Genomic DNA, 14277 nt, shown 5'->3' with positions numbered 1-14277 from the left:
AGACGGTTCCTGCTCAGCAATCATAGCCACTCCTCTGCTCCACCAGACACCCCAGAAGAGCTGTCTCACCTTTCCTGGAGAAAGACCAAGTGGGCCCCATGAGTGTTCCTGCTGTGGTCACTAGCAGGAAGCTTATGCCTCCTACCTCTATCCGCCCTCCGTTCCCACAGACCCGGCAGAACTTGGGGCTTTTGGCAGAGGTGTCAGCCAAAGTCAATCCTAATGTGCCAACCAACACAAGCACTTACGCCAAAGGAAGCAGCGTGCTAATAACCGTGAGGGGAGGGGAGCTCCCACCTTGTCCAGCTTGCTTTAGAGACAAATCTGAAGTGGGGAGTCCACCCTAAAACTCAAAGGCATAATGGTTTTGAGGAACACCAATGCAGCTTAACATTAACCTGTGTTATTTAAGCCAAGAGTGAAAACAGAGAAACCAAAAGCCAAGCACTTGGGAGAATTATTTGGGACCAATAAGCTAAGAGAGGGGGTCTGAAACAATATTACAGTCTCATTTCTTATTTGGGGCGCTAGTAACACAGGTATATTCAGTTTAATTGATAGAACTTTTATATGTATATTATATTCAATAAAAAGTTCAAAAACTTTTTAAAAATAAGAATTGTTCAAACTTTGAAGGCAAAGGCACAGAGAGGAATAAAAAGGGTTACTGCAAGGCGACCTTGGGGAGCCGGGAAAGGCTGGGAACCCACACCTTTCTGCAGAAAGTCAATGTGGAGCATCTGGTTTGCATTTTCTTTTTGCTTCTATATCACAGGCTGAAACTCGGTTCAGTTATTTTTAGGAGGCGAACAAAGGTGCTGCAAGAACAGAGAAAATGCAGTGACTCACCCGCAGAGCCATCGAATCCAGAGACAAAAGCCCGCCGACAGTCACACGGAGCAATATACTCACTCTGGAAAACAAAGATGACAACACAGTGGGCCTCGATCACTCATGAGCAGACTGTTCTGCTTGCTTAGCCTTGTGCTAGGCACAGCGGGGACTACGAAGACTGGGGAATCCTTGGCACCCACCCTCAAGGAGCCAATAGTCTAGCTGAAAACAACAGATTAGCACACACTGCAGAAGACTCTAATTAACTAAGGGCAGAGAGAGCTGTTCCCTTTAGCCTCTATTTACTCACTAGGAGAACAAAAGCACATCAGGAGAAACAGATAAAAAAACTGCTCTTTCTTCACTGGAGATCTTACTCAAAAATCAAACCAATAGCCTTCTCCCCTCCTTGCCACTGACATTTAGGCATCTGTTATTTTTCTGAAGAGTAAGGCTGAATTTCTGTGTTAAGCACCAATAATTCCCTAACTTAGTTTCTGTAGATACTGACTTGTTTCCAAACTTCCTGTTTGGGTCCTCCTCTGAGGTAGCATCACCAGTCTCTCCCATGCAGACCCCATCCCTTCCTGTTAGGGAGTGAGCGGAAATGCTTCATCCAATCCAGGAGGCTTTCGCAAAATAAAATGTCATGTCCAAAACCAAGGTCTTCTCGGCTGATAATCCCCTTGCTTCTGTATGTAAGGCGGTTAGGGAGTGAAGAAAGTAAGAAATTCTTATGCCTAGGCAAAGGGTCCAAGTCAAAGTGTGCAACTTCTGGTAATAGCCAGTGAGGCACAGAGAGTTTAAGTAAGTTGCCCGAAATCACACAGCTAATTAAGTAGCAGAGGCAGGATTTGAACCTAGGCAGTCAACTCCAGAGTCTGGACTCTGAAGCCCTATGCCAGGCTGCCAATGCATGACACTATATCTCTCACCCTCATCACTCTCTAGGATAAGACCAATAGCAAATGAGAAAACGAAGGTTCAAAGAGAGAATCTTTAAGTAACCTGCCCACTGACAAGTTAATGGTAGGCCAGGATCCAAACCCATGCCTGCCTGAGTACAGAGCTGCTGTTCCTTCTGCAGTTACCAGGATTCTCCCAAGCCAAAGGACCTGGCAAGGTTAAGAAAGTTCAGGGTAGGGAATGGGGCTGCTGGCCAGACCCAAGGCATTTTTAGGACAGTCAACGTGATGTAGGGGGAAAAGGCCCTCATGTTCCTTTCCTGCAATATGGTTAAGAACTACCCCTTTCAGCCGGGCACAGTGGCTCATGCCTGTAATCCTGGCACTTTGGGCGGCTGAGGTGGCAGGACTGCTTGAGCCCAGGAACTCGAGACCAGCCTGAAAGCATAGTGAAACCTCATCTCTACAAAAAATACAAAAATTAGCCAGGCATGGTGGCACGTGCCTGTAGTGCCAGCTATTCAGGAGGCTGAGGTGGGAGGATAATCTGAGCCCGGGAGGTTGAGGCTGCACAGTGAGGCGTGATTGCACCACTGTATTCCAGCCTAGGCAACAGAGTGAGACATTGTCTCAAAAAATAAAAAAAATAAAAAGAACTGCCTCTTTCACCAAGGCACCAGCAATCACAGTCTCAAACCAGCCTCCAGGGAGATACCAGAAGGTTCAGCATAGAGAACCACAATGGCAGGATAAAGCAGCTCTGGGCCACCCGCCCTCTAGCCCAGGCCCAGCTGCATAGTCTGCAACAAGTCCTGGCAGCTCTCTCAGCCTCATTTCCTCATCTCTAAGACAGGTCATTTCAGACTGCTAAATGCAACAGCAAGCACATTTTATTCCTAAAGCATAAAGGAACATTCAGTCAACAGCACTAAGGAAATAGAAAGAAATGGCCACCAGCATCGTTTAGAACTGCAGAATCCTCGTGTGTTTATTAACCCAGTAATCACTGTGTGCAAGACTTTTTATTACAAAGTAACAATGGGGGGGAAGGGTGGCCCACACATCTCCTGGGACTCGTGAGAAACAGTAAGTTGATGTCTTTGAAAACTCACCAGAAACTGGAAAGTGCTGCACATATGCAATGGAAGAGATATGATTAATCTCTTCTTCCTAAACAGTGACAAGGCATCTAAGGGGCTGGAAAAACTAAGTTAAAAATAACTCTTGTGCTAAAAATCACTGCGCACAATGGGGAATACACAGTGAGGGCACTCTCCACCAACAACATGACTCCACGGGCTTGGGGCTCTTCAACCCGTGACACAGGGTGAACATACTGGCAAAGGCTGGCAGAGAACGCAGTGCAGGTCTGAGTCCAGGTGAACTCTTCCACTCAGGGACACAGTACTCTAGGGATGCCCCATCCCTTTCTGGGCAAGCTTGGGAGAGACGGAAGATCCACAGGTTAGCTAGACTTCTCCATCAGCAAAGGCAAGGAAAGAGTTCCTCCAAAGGGAGGTGGAATTAACAGCAAATGGACATGTTTAGTTTGGGATGGAGACAAGGTCTGGGGTAAGAATGTCCAGACATGACCTAAGTGGTCAACATTCCAGAAAGACATCGCTGAGCAAGGCTGGCCACAGCATCACCTCCACACTGACAGGCTATGCAGAAGCCAGACAAGCACTGTGCCCAGGACTGTCACTCTCCTTCTCCCAGGCATGAAGCTGGCAACGCCCAGGGGCGGTCTCCTCAGAGCACAGCATAGGGCCTAAAATAAACCAAAGCTGTAGCATGCTAGGAAAAAGGAACAAAGAAGCACAGCTGCTGGCTTTTTCTCAAAACCACCCACTTCTCTCCATTTCTAATAGCAGCACTCAGTCCAAGCCTCCATCATCTCTACCTGGACTACCGCCCCTACAATCCACTCTGCACATACACTCAGAGTGAGCTTTTCCAAAAAGCTAAGATCATGTTAGCAACCTCCTTAAAACCCTCCAATGGCTTCCTATAATATTTAAGATAAAATCCAAACTCTGGCCCAGTCAAGGTACTCTGACTTTGCCAGTCCTCTTGCAGCTCTGCTCCCATTCCCCATGCTCCAGCCACACCCACCTCCTTTCTGCTCTTTGCATATCCTGAGCTCATTCCTGCCTCAGGGCCTTGGCACATGCGCTTCCTTGTGCCTATAAAAGTCTTTCTGATCACGGCATGGCTAGGTCCTTCTCATCATTATACTTGAGATCACATGTCACCTCTACAGAGAGACCTACCTGTACTACCCAGCTATAATAGCCACCCGGTCACTTTTAAGTCTCTGTATAGCTCACACATACTCTAGATAGTTGCCTTTTTTGGGGGTGGGGGGGCGGGGAGACAGGATCTCCTTCTGTTATCCTAGCTGGAGTGTGGTAATACAATTATGGTTCATTATATCCTTGACCTGTCAGGTTCAAGCAATCCTCCCACCTCAATCTTCTGACTAGCTGGGACTACAGCAGGGACACACCCTCTGTGGTTTTTTTTGTTTTTGTTTTTTTGTTTTTGTTTTTTTTTGTAGAAACGGGGTTTTACCACATTGCCAGGATGGTCTCAAACTTCTGGGCTCAAGTGATCAGCCTGCCTCAGTCTCCCAAAGTGCTAGGATTACAGGCATAAGCCACCATGCTGGGCAATGTTTCTCTTCTTAATGAACTTTTTACATTTTTATTGTCTTGTTCCTCAAGCCCCATCTTACCCCCAAGCATGTAAGTTCCATGAGATCAGAGTATCTGTCTTGTCACTGTTTCTGCACTCAGCACAGGTGGCACACAGTAGATCCTTAATCCACATTTGTATTATAAATGAACAAGCAGAAGGAGACATGAAGCTTTTCCCTACATCCAGTTAAAACTTCAACCATCTCTATGAAGACAGAGGAAGGGACCATTAGCCAAGGAATGCAGGTGGCCTCTAGAAACTGGAAAAGCCAAGGAAATGGACTCTCCCTGGAGCCTGCAGAAGTAACACAGCCCTGCTCACCCATTTTAGACTTCAGACCTCCAGAACCGTAAGAGAATAAATTTGTTTTAAGTCACTGTAGTAATCTGTTATAGCAGTGATAGGAAACTAACACATTATCTAACGGAGAAAAGATCGTAAGGGATTATAAATGGGGTTTCAAACTCAAATACCTCAGGGTACAGGACAAAGGATGTCTTTTCTAAAGACAGCAGCTCCTACTCAGCTCTGATTTCTGAAATGCAGGCCATGTGTTGCCAGTCTTCAATATTTCAGAAGCTAGAAATATGGGTTCATGAGAAATTACCCAATTTTTAAATGTTGGCATCTAATTCCAACAATATAAACAATACATAGCCAAATAAAGCATCTGTAAACTACAAAAAAAAAAAAAGCTAGTCATCTCTCAAAAATCTGGTTCATGTGCCCCCTCTTCCATGAAGCTGACTGACCCACTTCAGCTTTCAGAGGCTCCCACATCTCTGAATTTTATAGGACCATCCATGTTGGCACTTATCCATACCCTACCTTGGGTAATGTTGACAAATAATGTTAGCTAAGATTATTTAGTCTGTATTGTTTATTATTGTCTCAACACCTACTAGTCAATAACTGTATTCATTTCCTCTTATTCTAATCCTCATAGCAGTTCTGGAAGGTACCCTCCCTCGCCAATCTACAGATGAAAACAATGAAGCTTAGAGAAATAACTAACTTCCCCAAGGTAACACCACAGTAAAATCTTAACTCAAGTCTGACTTTTTTTTTTTTTTTAAAGATGGAGTCTTGCTTTGTCGCCTGGGCTGAAGTGCAGTGGCACAATCTGGGCTCACTACAACCTCTACTTCCCAGGTTCACACGATTCTCGTGCCTCAGCCTCCCAAATAGCTGGGATTACGGGCACCCGCCACCACACTCAGCTAATTTTGGCATTTTTGGTAGAGACAGGGTGTTGCCATGTTGGTCAGGCTGGTCTCGAACTCCTGACTTCAAGTGATCCACCCACCTCGACTTCCCAAAGTGCTGGGATTACAAGCATGAGCCACTGTACCGAGCCTCAGGTCTGACTTTTGAAAGCCCATACCCTTGCAAGCTGCCAAGCAACCTCTTCTAATTTTGTAGAGAAGTTGTACACATCGAGTCCCACAACTGAATTATACATTCTGAGGGAACAAGGAATATAAGGTGTATGCTGCACTTCCCTCTACCTTCATCAGCCACATAATAGACATCTCCTACAAACAGCAGTTAGAATTCTGTTCAAGCCTGGTTCCCCACTTACTAGCTGGGTGAACCTGGGGCTCAACTTCCTCATCTGTAAAATGGGGATGAAAATAATGCCCACCTTGAAGGGTTGAGGTGTGACATAAAGCAATTAGTGCATGCCGAACATCTGATGAACTGCAGCACTTATTGCTAGGTACTGCACCAAGCCTGACTCTACAGCAAACATAAGAAACTATCTTCTCGAAGTAGACAATCAGCAATTTTAGACAGATACTCCATGAAACATTAACACTAATAAACAGCCATATAAACTATGCTGAATATGCAGTGTGGTATTTGCTACAGTTTAAAGGATGCTCAGATGTGCCTTAGATCCATCAGGCCAAGCTCAGAGGTTTGACTGGGCCACCAAGGACAGATGAAGAGAGCAGGAAAACAGTCCAGAGAGAGGGAAAGGTGTGACAGGGCCGAGAAGCAAGAGGCAAGAGGTGAGAGGCCAATCAGCCTAATGGCAGGGGCAAGATGTTCAAGGGAGCAGCTGCAGAGATTTCTGTAAAGGCGTCTGAAGACAAATAGTCAAAGACCTCAAACATCACACTAAGAGGCTTGAACTTTATCCTGCAAGTTCTAGAGAGACACTAAAAGTTGAAGAGAGGGTGGTGACATGACCAGAGCTGGGTTTTAAGAAGAGGGATCAACATGGCTGGTCACATGGAGATGGAACTTGCCAAGTAAAGCTGACAGCTGACTGCCAAGATAAGCACGACTAAAGTTACTAGAGTCCACATTAGGGTGACATCTTTCCCCCTCGCTGACCCTATTCTCCCATCAGTCATGAGCCTGGCACTGTGCCTCAAACATACAAGGTTCTCAAGAAAAATGAAACTGAACGAATAAAGGGCCATCGGTCCACAGGAAGTACCAAAGGTTAGACTGTGAATGGAGATGTAGACTCCTTGTTTCCAAATAGAAGTTTTTGGCATTTTTTTCTCTCCTAAATAAACCAAGTCAGGGTATGTGGGAAAATCTGATAGCTGTCCAAAGATTCGTGCTCCTTCCTTAGTGTAGAAGAGTCACTGGAAAGTAGCTGCCCAGCCAGGCCTTCATTCCCACGCCTCCTTACATTGAGGTGAGGTCACATGACTGACTCCTACCAATGAAATGTGGATAAGAGGTGATGCCTGGGTCAGGGCTCTTACAAATGAGTGTGCCCTGTCCATACTCTTTCCCCTTCCACCAGCTAAAATGATGGCACTATGGGATGGAAAGAGCCTGGATCCCTGAATCACTTTCCCTCAAGGTAGAGGGAAGTCCCCCACCAACCAGGAACACCCACTCTATACTGCTACATGAAATAAGAAATAAGCCTTTACAATACCAGGCCACTGAAACTTCGAGATGTGTTACCACAGCTAGCATTATTCTAACACAACCGATAAAATCACTGTGGGATAAAAATCATTAACCCCACCCCAAGAGAAAGCCTATTTATGAAATACGAAACAAAACAGGAAGCTGACTCCAGGAGAAAGGAGTAGGGTCCAAAGAGTTTAGGAAAATCTGATTCACGTCTTCCAGGAGGAGGAACCATAAACAAAGCCAAAAATTCACATTGGCAGAGTCAGTCCCTGACAAAACATCACCCTTTGACTAAGCCAAGCCCAACAACATAATATGGGGTCTTACAGATGAGGAAAATGAGGAATCAGGATTTCTAAAAGGCAGTGCTGGCACAGCTATGACTCCAACCAAGGATTCTCCTGGTTTGAGGCAAGTGGTGACCACAAATCCCGACATATGATTAGGATGGTACATGAAAGTATCCATGTCTGCACCAGAGAGAACAGACAATCCCTTGCTAAAAAAGTCCCCCAGGGGCCAAGCTCATTAATCCACAACCCTAATACCACAACCCTTGTTCTGAGTTTAAAAATAAGAAACCCTTAAGAGTTACAGAGGACAGAGAGAAGCAGATCACTGGAGTGCCAAGTCCTTGCGTAATTATGCATTTGAGGTACGTTTTCTCTCTAGCAGGGAACAGTGTGTGGGTGTGTATATTTGTGTTTTGGAAAGTACGCAAAGGACACAATTCAAGATTCCCCTTCACTTCTCCAACACCCTCCCCTCCCCAACCATAGGAGAAACTCCATCAACCCAGAATCTACCCTGAAACGAAACAATTAGGAACAAGAGCTGCAGGGAATAGCAGCCTCTCTATTACTGAGGAGACTACTATGGCAGGTCACACATGAAGCCAGCCCTTCCTTCTTGTTCTCACTGTCACAGCAAGGATCCAGAGTCCCACTTAACAGAGTCACCCCAATTATGTCTCTCTTCTCCACAGGAACTAAAACGAGGAACCCATTTCTTTCTGTTGGTGGTACCATAAACACTCTCAGGCTTCAAACCTTCCCAATCCCCTCTGCCACGTGCCTGCAAGGTCCACATTTAATCCAGGTTCTACTATTACTCCAAATCCTACCCCTCCTCTCTGCTCCTAACCCCAGTACCCAAGTCCAGGCCCTCTTTACCCCAACTATGAGATCCTGCAAGGCCTAACAGGTTTCTCAATTCCCAGAGTCTCCTTTCTCCAATCCATACTAAACACTGCTCCTTCTGATCATGTCACTCTAAAATCCTGATTCTCATGGTCAAGGACAACCATGACCAGTCAGGGGTAACTCACAGATGGTCTTAATCAGGCCCCTGTTTTCCTTTCTTCTTCAAGCTTATTGTCATGCATGTTCTCCTAATTCCATAGATATCCATGGTATTTCTTACCATTTGACCCAGCCATCCTATTACTGGGTATATACCCAAAGGATTATAAACCATGCTGCTATAAAGACACATGTACACGTATGTTTGTTGTGGCACTATTCACAATAGCAAAGACTTGGGACCAACCCAAATGTCCATCAATGATAGACTGGATTAAGAAAATGTGGCACAGGCCGGGCGTGGTGGCTCAAGCCTGTAATCCCAGCACTTTGGGAGGCCGAGACGGGCGGATCACAAGGTCAGGAGATTGAGACCATCCTGGCTAACACGGTGAAACCCCGTCTCTACTAAAAAATACAAAAAAACTAGCCGGGCGAGGTGGCGGGGCCTGTAGTCCAAGCTACTCCGGAGGCTGAGGCAGGAGAATGGCGTGAACCCGGGGGACGGAGCTTGCAGTGAGCTGAGATCTGGCCACTGCACTCCAGCCCGTGCGACAGAGCAAGACTCCGTCTCAAAAAAAAAAAAAAAAAAAAAAAAAAAAAAAATGTGGCACATATACACCATGGAATTCTATGCAGCCATAAAAAAGGATGAGTTCATGTCCTTTGTAGGGACATGGATGAAGCTGGAAACCATCATTCTCAGCAAACTATCGCAAGGACAGAAAACCAAACAGAGCATGTTCTCACTCATAGGTGGGAACTGAACAATGAGATCACTTGGAGACAGAGTGAGGAACATCACACACCGGGGTCTGTCACAAGGTGGGGGATGGGGGAGGGATAGCATTAGGGGATATACCTAAGGTAAACGACAAGCTAACGGGTGCAGCACACCAACATGGCACATGTATACATGTGTAACAAACCTGCATGCTGTGCTCATGTACCCTAGAACTTAAAGTATAAAAAATAAAAAGATATCCATGGTATTTCTTGTACTTCTCTCCCTCTTTCCATGCATCCAAATTCTACCCGTTCACGTTCCGATTTAAATCCTACTTCCTCCATGAAGACTTCCTTGATCCTGCCAGCTTAAAATAATGTCACCTTTGAATTCAGTTCACACTTTAAGTAAACTTACATTACAGTTGCCACCAGCCACATGTGTCTAAGAACTTGAAATGTGGCTGTTGTGACTGAGAAACAGAATACTTAATTTTATTCCACTTTAATAAATTGAAATACAAATTTAAAAACTGATATTCAAGATTCAGTTACTGGAAAACTTTTAAATAGGTTTAGAAAAACTTGGTATGTGAGTCCACCTTTTCAACTATTAGTTTTATGAAATCTAAACACAGATCAAATATTTCCAATGAAAATTTCACATTCAAACTGCAAAGTTTTGGAAATGTAAAATACTTCCCATATTTGTTTGTTTTTTTTTTTTTTTGAGACGGAGTCTCGCTCTGTCGCCCAAGCTGGAGTGCAGTGGCCGGATCTCAGCTCACTGCAAGCTCCGCCTCCCGGGTTTACGCCATTCTCCTGCCTCAGCCTCCCAAGTAGCTGGGACTACAGGCACCCACCACCTTGCCCGGCTAGTTTTTTGTATTTTTTAGTAGAGACAGGGTTTCACCGTGTTCGCCAGGATGGTCTCGATCTCCTGACCCTGTGATCCACCCGTCTCAGCCTCCCAAAGTGCTGGGATTACAGGCTTGAGCCACCGTGCCCGGCCATACTTCCCATATTTGAAATTTCAGCATAAAAAGGAATGTAAAGTATCTTTGTAATAATTTTTATAATGATGATGTGCTAAAATAATATTTTGGATATGTTGGATTAATATGCTGTTAAAATTAATTTCACTGCTCTTTTACTTTAATGTGTCTATGAGAACATTTAATATTACATATGTATCTCACAGATTTCTACCAGACAGTGCTAATGAGGTCCTTTCACATGACATGCACCAATTTCTTTTTGTATTCGCATTTATGACTGTGGCTTACCTATTCTTTAATCTCTTCAAAGGGAATTTCATTCGTCTCTACAACAGTAATAATAATAACAATAGCTGCAGCTAATATGATGAGACTTTTCAGGTGACATCAAGCGTTGAAGCTGCAAGCATTCAAGTGCTTCAAGCATTCACATCTACAGTACGAACTCATTTCATCTTAACAATAGCCCATGCGGTACATACTGTCACAATCTCCTTTTTGAGAATACAAAAACTGAGACCCAGAAAGTTTAACTAAAACTTCAGAATTTCATGTAACTTGCCTGATGTCAAGCAACTAGTAAGTGGCAAATCTGGCCTCCGAACCCAGAGAGGCTCTAGAGCTCATACACTTACCTATATGCTAACTACCTGCCCTCTGCATTTGCCCCAGGACCTAGCACCGAGTAGCAGTCATTTGCCCCAGGACCTAGCCCTGAGCAGCAGTCAGAAAACATGCAAACAAACAAAACACAACTTCCCCATATACGTAAGACAGACAGCTAAGCTACAGCAGTAGAAATGACAGTGAAGATTACAAAAGAAAAGTGGAGAGGGGTGATGAAGATGGAAGGACAGCAAGAGTGCAAAAAATGTAAGAGTGTGAAGTCTAAACAGGAACTTCTGCAATAAGAGCAACAGCTAACACCAAGCAAGCTTGACACATTTTGTATTTTCAGGATGTTGCTAGAAAACACATCTGTCTGGGATTAAAGCCTCAGTTTCCTCATGGAGGGAAAAGCCATCTAATTCCGATATTGCAGGATCATTAGCAGGAGATAAAGAGCTGAGGGAAAGCCTGGAACATACCCAGTGGCTTGGATGGCCTCACTGCCACTCCCAGAAGGAATTGCTTTGGGTGTATTAGGCCACACCTATTGTCAAAGATAGAACATTTTTAAGTATCAGTCAGGGTATCCAAAAATCAGCTTTATGATAACCAAACAAACAAACAAAAAAAGCTGGAAAAGGAACAGCACCCAGAACCAAGAACATCAAGATGAACTTGACTTAGCTACAAGATGTCGGTGTCTCCTACCAGTAAACACACAGATAATATCCTAACTCCAGGCAAAAGAAAACTGAAACTGAAATACAAAGACTACAAAGCTTCCAACACACCCTTAACCAGAAACCTTCAACTTTTAATTCAAGTAACATAAGCTGGTCGAATCTCTCTGTATACTGAGGCCTCCCCTGGAGGTGAAGATTCACAAATAGTAGAGCTATTAAGGAGTCTTCAGCTGCGGTTCCATGACGGCCTGTGAGAACCCTTTCGGAGGAGGGCCCCAATTTCAGACAACTGTGCCAGGGGACTTACAGAACTGCCCAAACCAACTGCTACATAATCATAATGTGCTCCAGTTGCAGGAACCACCATCTGCTCAACACTAATAGGGTGACTGCAACCAAATTGGCCTAGGGCAACTGTCCAATGCTTGAAGGGCAGCAAATTAAAAGTGCCACTGGTGAGTCCAGCAGAGAATCCATGTGACATGAAGCCCACATCCAAAGGCTGAGGCCTGGGACTGACAGGAAACAAGGAAGAGCTCCTCAGAGGGGCCCAAAGAAAAAACAAAATTCCTTGAAGACAAGGCAATGGTCTGCCCTTCTTAAACAGGGGAGTGCCCAGCTCCTCTGCTACCTATAACTCCTACCATAACTCAGGCCCAAATCACAGTGGTCAGCCTACTTACTCATCCAGTCCTTGGTCAAGATGATACTTTGCTTCATATGAAGTTGGTCAAACTTTGTTGTTTTTTTGTTTTTTGAGACAGGATCTTGCTCTGTCGCCTAGGCACACTGGCATGATCTCAGCTCACTGCAACCTCCACTCCCAGGTTCAAGTGATTCTCCCACCAGCCTCTCAAGTAGTCAGGACTACAGGCATGAGCCACCACACCCAGCTAATTTTTGTATTTTTTGGCAGATACAGGGTTTCACCATGTTAACCAGCCTGGTTTCGAACTCCTGACCTCTGGTGATCGGCCCGCCTCAGCCTTCCAAAATGCTCGGATTACAGGCATGAGCCACCATACCCAGCCTGAAGTTGATCAATCTTATTTGTCTATTCTAAAGAACACAGATGAACCTCACCAAGTCTATCCTCACCTTCCCACTGCCTACTAAATTTAACAGTTATGTACCCAGCCTCATGGCCTCCTCACATGCCACCACCCTGCTTCCAGCTTGATATTCTACTTTTTCTATATTCTGCCAGGCTGAACAGCCAGTGAGCTGGTGCCTGAATATACCTCTCACTCTGACCTCTCCCTTCATCCACCTCTACATGCAAGACTCATCATCGGATGAAAAGTGCTATCACAGAACAACACATAAAGGTATTCCATGGAACACTAGATTCTCCCACCCCACCCCTGAAATAACTAGGAAAATTCCATGGACATTTAAGTCCACAAAAAGTGAATACTTTATCCCCTCCTTAGAGGTACAGAGTGCACATCAGCATATTAAAGGCCCTGAGAAGTCCTGCAGCTATGAAACTCACAGGGGCAAAGGACTTGAATAAACATTTTCTCCAAACAAAATATACAAACGGGACCAAAAAGCATATGAAAAGATACTCAACAACACTAATCATCAGGTAATACAAATCAAATCTACAATGAGCCATCACCTCACAACAAAACAAAACATAACGAGTGTTGGTGAGGAAGTGGAAGAACTGGAACCCTGTGCACCATCGGTGGGAATGCAAAATTGTACAGGTGTTGTGGAAAACAGTATGGAAGCTCCCTCAGAAATTACAAATAGAAGGATCATATGATCTGGCAATCTCACTTGTGGGCATATATCCAAAAGAATGGAAAACAGGATCTCAAAAAGATATTTGCAAACCCATGTTCATTGCAACACTGCTCACAATAGCCAAGAGGTGGAAAAAACTGAAATGACCATCCACAGAACAGGTTTAAAAAAAAAAAAAAGTCTCTAAATAAAATGGAATATTATTCAGCCTTATAAAAGAAAGAAATCCTGTCATACGTTGCAACATGGATGAACCTTGGGCACTATGCTAAGTGAAATAAGCCAGTCACAAAAAGACAAATACTGCATGATTCCAATTATATGCGTTATCTAAAGTAGGCAAACTTTTTTTTGAGACGGAATCTCGCTCTGTCACCCAGGCTGGAGTACAGTGGTGCAATCTCGGCTGGCTCACTGCAACCTCCGCCTCTCAGGATCAAGCAAATTCTCCTGCCTCAGTCTCCTGAGTGGAGGGATTACAGGCACGTGCCAGCACACCTGGCTAATTTTTGTATTTTTAGTAGAGACGGGGTTTCACCATGTTGATCAGGCTGGTCTCCAACTCCTGACCTCATGATCCACCTGCCTCGGCCTCCCAAAGTGCTGGGATTACAGGCGTGAGCCACCGTGACTGGCCCAGCAAAATCTTAGAAAGAGAAAGTAGAATGGTGGTTGCCAGGGATAGAAGGGGAGAAGAGAGACTGAGAGGAGCTGTTTAATGGATATACAGTTTCAGTTTTGCAAGATGAAAAAGTTCTAGAGATCTGTTGCACAACAATATGTGCATGTAGGCCGGGCGCAGTGGCTCAAGCCTGTAATCCCAGCACTTTGGGAGGCCGAGACGGGCGGATCACAAGGTCAGGAGATCAAGACCATCCTG

At 44.8% G+C, this 14277-nt stretch overlaps 1 protein-coding gene across 3 annotated transcripts in view; it reads right to left on the bottom strand.

Annotated features, from left to right (window-relative positions):
• XPNPEP1 (X-prolyl aminopeptidase (aminopeptidase P) 1, soluble) overlaps positions 1-14277 on the bottom strand; it is a 67429-nt gene that overhangs the window by 27464 nt on the left and 25688 nt on the right. For 2 of the 3 annotated variants that reach the window (XM_011927912.1, XM_011927913.1), the window contains exon 4: positions 850-913. The exons of the other annotated variant lie outside the window; for it this stretch is intronic. In XM_011927912.1, coding sequence (XP_011783302.1) covers positions 850-913 — 64 coding nt within the window. The remainder of the gene's footprint in view (positions 1-849; positions 914-14277) is intronic. 3 annotated transcript variants of the gene reach the window in all.

This window comes from Colobus angolensis, unplaced genomic scaffold (assembly GCF_000951035.1).
Source record: "Colobus angolensis palliatus isolate OR3802 unplaced genomic scaffold, Cang.pa_1.0 Scaffold75, whole genome shotgun sequence".
Classification (NCBI taxonomy): Eukaryota; Metazoa; Chordata; class Mammalia; order Primates; family Cercopithecidae; genus Colobus; species Colobus angolensis.
This window is presented reverse-complemented; position numbering and strand designations above follow the sequence as displayed.